This window comes from Stegastes partitus, unplaced genomic scaffold (assembly GCF_000690725.1).
Source record: "Stegastes partitus isolate 25-593 unplaced genomic scaffold, Stegastes_partitus-1.0.2 Scaffold913, whole genome shotgun sequence".
NCBI classification, from domain to species: domain Eukaryota; kingdom Metazoa; phylum Chordata; class Actinopteri; family Pomacentridae; genus Stegastes; species Stegastes partitus.
The window spans coordinates 106,230-110,773 of NW_007578644.1; the positions used below are offsets into that span (position 1 = coordinate 106,230).

Genomic DNA, 4,544 nt, shown 5'->3' on the forward strand with positions numbered 1-4,544 from the left:
CACGGGGAGAACATGGAGACTCCACGTAGAAAGATCCCGGGTGTCCTCACCGGGACGCCAACCGGCGACCTTCTAGCTGCGAGGCAACGATGCTCACCACCGAGGCACCATGCAGCCCCAAAACTGATAATTCAAATTTATAACCATGAAAGAACCAAAATCCACGATTGCTTTTTTTTGTGACAAAGATACACGTGTTTCATTGATTTCATCATCGACAATTCAGAGTTACAGGAGTCATTGGAAACTCAAGATATTTTATTTATAATGCGGGGAGGGAGCATGCTCGGAGTTTGCTCATGCAACCAAACTTTGCATTTTTGTAAGAGCTTTTTTTATGGCAGTTTGCATCTACTACAGTTAAAACTATCACTATTCAGGGCCGCCGCTTTAGCTCACCTGGTTGAGCTGGCGACCCACGTACAGGGGCTATAGTCCCCGATGCAGCAGCCATGGGTTCGAATCCTGCTCATGGCGCTTTGCTGCAACCCCTTCCCCACTTTCCTGTCTCTCTTTTGACTGTCCTATATAGGCCAAAAAAAAAAAAACTTTAAAAAAAAAACCTATCAGTATTCAACTGAGATTCAATTCAGTCTTCTCAAAGCTGGGTTGTTTGAAAGTGCAACCCAAAGCAGGTGGTGAACGCCCTCTAAGGCTACAAACCAAAAAGGTGTTCTTGTCTGAAGAACAAAAACTTTGAATCTGGAGAGCTTGGTGTATCTCTGGTGGCCCGATGCACTGAGCTCCTGTCTTGTTGTAGTTGCTGACACTGGTCCACTGGACAACATACAGTTTTCTCCTAAAGCTTCAACACCAAGTGGAGGAAGTTTCCCTGCGTCACCTGCTGCCTCCTGATCACGTGTCACAAAGCCCGCTCTGATGTGCACCAAGTAAGCTGGCTCGTAAATAACACGCTGCAGCCCTCAGAGTCCAATTTATGACTGAACTCCTGCAACTTTCCTGTGTTAAATCAGCGAGGTTCTTCTTCTGCTCTCTCTCCTCTCTCAGGATGAGAACTCTCAGAACAGACCGGCGCGTTGGCCTTGCTAAATAAATGTATAATATTTTCTCCTGCTGCCAGTCGCCCTGCTGGAAAACACTGTGTTAGACTAATCTTTGCACTCAGAGATACCACCTAACCCGCACCCCATCCCTCATTCCAGTGCAGCGAGGACATTTTTGAGGTAGTGGTTTTGCACTGGTGAACTGGGACTGTAGGGGGGCACTCACAATTTAATATGAAGTTGAGAAAATTGTCAGCAATGAGATTCCAGGGGATAAAATTGCTGGCTGGATGGAAAAGCAATCTTGGGCACAACCAGGGACGATGGTATGTGGTATGAGGCCTATCATATTGTGAGTAACTCCTCCTTCCAACGTTTCAAAAATAATTGCACAAAAGACTAAAACTCCACTTATTTTCTAATGACCATCTCCTCTTGCAGTCGAGAAAAAGCAACAGCAACACGGCGATGCAGTTTTTAGCGATCGTGTCGACTACTAACGCACAGAAAAAAATCCCCGGAGAGCAAACGTTCAGGCGGTGCAGCTCAGTCACAACTCAGGTACGATACAGCGCTTCTGAATTACAGCATCTCTGTCAGTGAGTCTCACCTCAAAGTAGCAGTTTCCCTTTGATAAAGGATGGCCAGCCACATAGCAACCCACTTCTTCAGAGTTCCCTTGGTAACTAAAGAGAAGAAATTACAGGTTAACAATAGGTGAGTTCTAATAGACGTCTCATCTCACAGAAACTCCTCGTTTGATCAGAGGACGTGCATCGACATGTGCAACAGAAATCAGACGACACAACGGGCAGCATTCACAACGAAGACAATGAAGCGCTGATTTTGATAAATGTTGNTTATGCAAACCTTGACAGCGTATTTTACATGCACAACCAGTTTAATTCAGTTTTTTGACATATTTGTTTATTTGATAATTAATTTAATTCATAACCAATACATTGCTAGATAAGAAATGTCCATCCATCCATCATCGATACACCGCTTAATCCTCACTAGGGTCATGGGAGTCTATCCCAGCTGACTCAGGGTGAAGGCAGGTTCACCTGAACAGGTAACCAGTCTATCGTAGGTAAGTCCAATTAACCTCAACATGTTTTTGGACTGTGGGAAGAAAGCCGCAGAACCCGGAGAGAACCCACCGGGAATGCGAACCGGTGACCTTCTAGCTGCGAGGTAACGGTGCTAACCACTGAACCACCTTGCAGCTAGATAAGAAATACTCCCCTTTAAATTAGCTAACACGCACCAGCCTTAGTATTAAAACCACCTGCAGATCTGCGTGTCGGTCCTACTCAGCTGGATTCTCCATATTCTCTTGGAGGCCCTAACGTTTTATTTTCAGTATATTTTATCACTGATATTTCTCAAATGTTTGCACCATCTCTCTTGCTGTCGTCACAACACAAAATTACCCCGCTGTTGGATTAATAAAGGTTTATTGTATGAAAATAATGTGCCGGCACATCCAGAGCCCGCTGCCTCTGTGGCAGCAGAGAAAACATCCACAGTCACTTCCTCCACTCGAACACGACGCCAGCCCCCAAAGCTAAAACCCAATAACAGCACAATAACACACACTGCCAGGCAGAATTAGGTGAAAGGTAATGCAGTCATGTAAAAGCAGAATAGCCCCATCCGCTGTGTGTGTCTGCATTTGGTGGGTTATTTGATCTGTGACCTCTCAAAGTCACTTTTCACTTCTCTAAACTTTCATCATTATTCACGTATCTGTTCTTCTTCTGCGTTCACCTGCCTCTCTAAATATTCGCCTTCCTCTTCATCCCCACTCGTCAAATCACTGCTCCTGCATGACAGCTATCAGCATGTAAACTACATTTACTAAAGATTTCTGTACACCTCTGCTTTGTCAAAGAACTCGTCGCCTTTCACACAAATGAAATGTCATTTGTGTCTGCATGATATAAATAAAAGTTTTAAAAGAAAAATACGAGACAGCTTCGATTGGGACGGAGCTGGAATGTGCTCCTGATGTGCCGTTAAGTTATGACGGTACGACTTTTTCAAGCAAATTTATCAAAACGAGTGGAATGCTGCAGATGTTCGGCCAGACTCGAACAGGAGAAATGATGAAAAGTAGAGAAAGAGCAGCGGCGCTGACAACGGAGGTGAAATAGATTCCCAATGAAAGCAGAACGAGGAGAAACACGAGCACAGCAGTGACGCAGACATCGACAGAAGTCTGACCTTTATCAGAATAAATGCTCCCAAACTTTGGAGATATCTGGGAAACTGACAGCGTGTGCGTCACAGAGTGGAGAATAATGCAGCGTAAAGCTTCTGGGTAATGACCACAGTAAAATCTGTTAGTTTAAATGTCAAAACACGTCCACTGGCCTCCAAATGAGAGTCTCATTTAAATATAAACAATATTATCCTTTTATCTGAGCGAGGAGCGAGCGAGCCGGAGGTGAGCCGAGACTTTAACGTCGTCAACACACAGCGACAATAAATGATCTCAAAGCAGAGCATCGACCTGTCTGGAGTTTCAGTGAAGCAGNCCAGAAAGACTGACGATGTGGAAATCTGAAAACGTTGTGGATATTTACAGTCTTCTTTTTGACCAGGAAGAGTTAAATTAAGGTGTTTCCGACAACGTACATCCAGTCTCGTTACTAAATGTCCCAACGTGTTCCTGTGTGTTCCAGTAACCTAATTTAACTTCACATCCAGGTAAAACCCTCTGACAGCAACAACATCAACAACAATTTCTATTACGGTAAATAGCGTTTTCCGAGGTTGTTGTGAACGCAGCACAATCCTCACACCCATCAGGAAGTACTTATTGTAATGTTCTTGCACAACAGAAAGTCTTACTGTCGCTTCGTAAACCCCAAAATAGACCTTAAATATCCCAAACAAACAAAGAAAGTAGTTGGCAAACAGTTGAACGTTTAGCAAATAAAGACGCAGATTATTTTTATTTTTTTTCCTCTGTGGAAAAAAAAAACAGAGCAGAGAAGGAGAAACAGAAAAGGAGAATGGATGTTGGATCTACGTTTATCAAGTAGCCAGAAAAACAACTGCAATAAGATGATGATGGTGCTCCATGTGTGCTCGATGGAAAAGCGTCTCCCGTGGGCCAAATTCACCAACGTAGCCCTCAATCTAACTTGGGTGGGCATGTTTGCATTGTTTATTAGATTTAATTGGGGCATTATGACACAGGACGATAATGGCTGCAGTTAAAACAATGACATTGTGGTAAACATTATCCCACAACAGCTGATGGAGGCGCCTTGCGTCACATAAGTCTGTAGATCCCATTCAGAAAGTCTTATAGACATCTTGGTCTTATTATAAAAGAGTTCTTTCACAACTATAAACACATGAAAAGGAATCGACATGTACGAAAACACAGACCTGCCTTTTAAAGTATTTCCAGTCTGCCATCTTCAATTTGAAACCACCGACCTGCTTTTGTTGGAAGTAGGGACGCACATTTTGAACAGTTTCTTTCATCAATGTTCTGTAGAGGCTGCAAGGTGGAGCAGTGGT

General features: G+C 43.6%; 1 protein-coding gene across 2 annotated transcripts in view; it reads right to left on the bottom strand.

The window, feature by feature from the left end:
- The window catches only part of spryd3 (SPRY domain containing 3), a 74,661-nt gene that overhangs the window by 62,055 nt on the left and 8,062 nt on the right, over window positions 1-4,544 (bottom strand). For both annotated transcript variants that reach the window (XM_008293793.1, XM_008293792.1), the window contains exon 3: window positions 1,615-1,690. In XM_008293793.1, coding sequence (XP_008292015.1) covers window positions 1,615-1,690 — 76 coding nt within the window. The remainder of the gene's footprint in view (window positions 1-1,614; window positions 1,691-4,544) is intronic.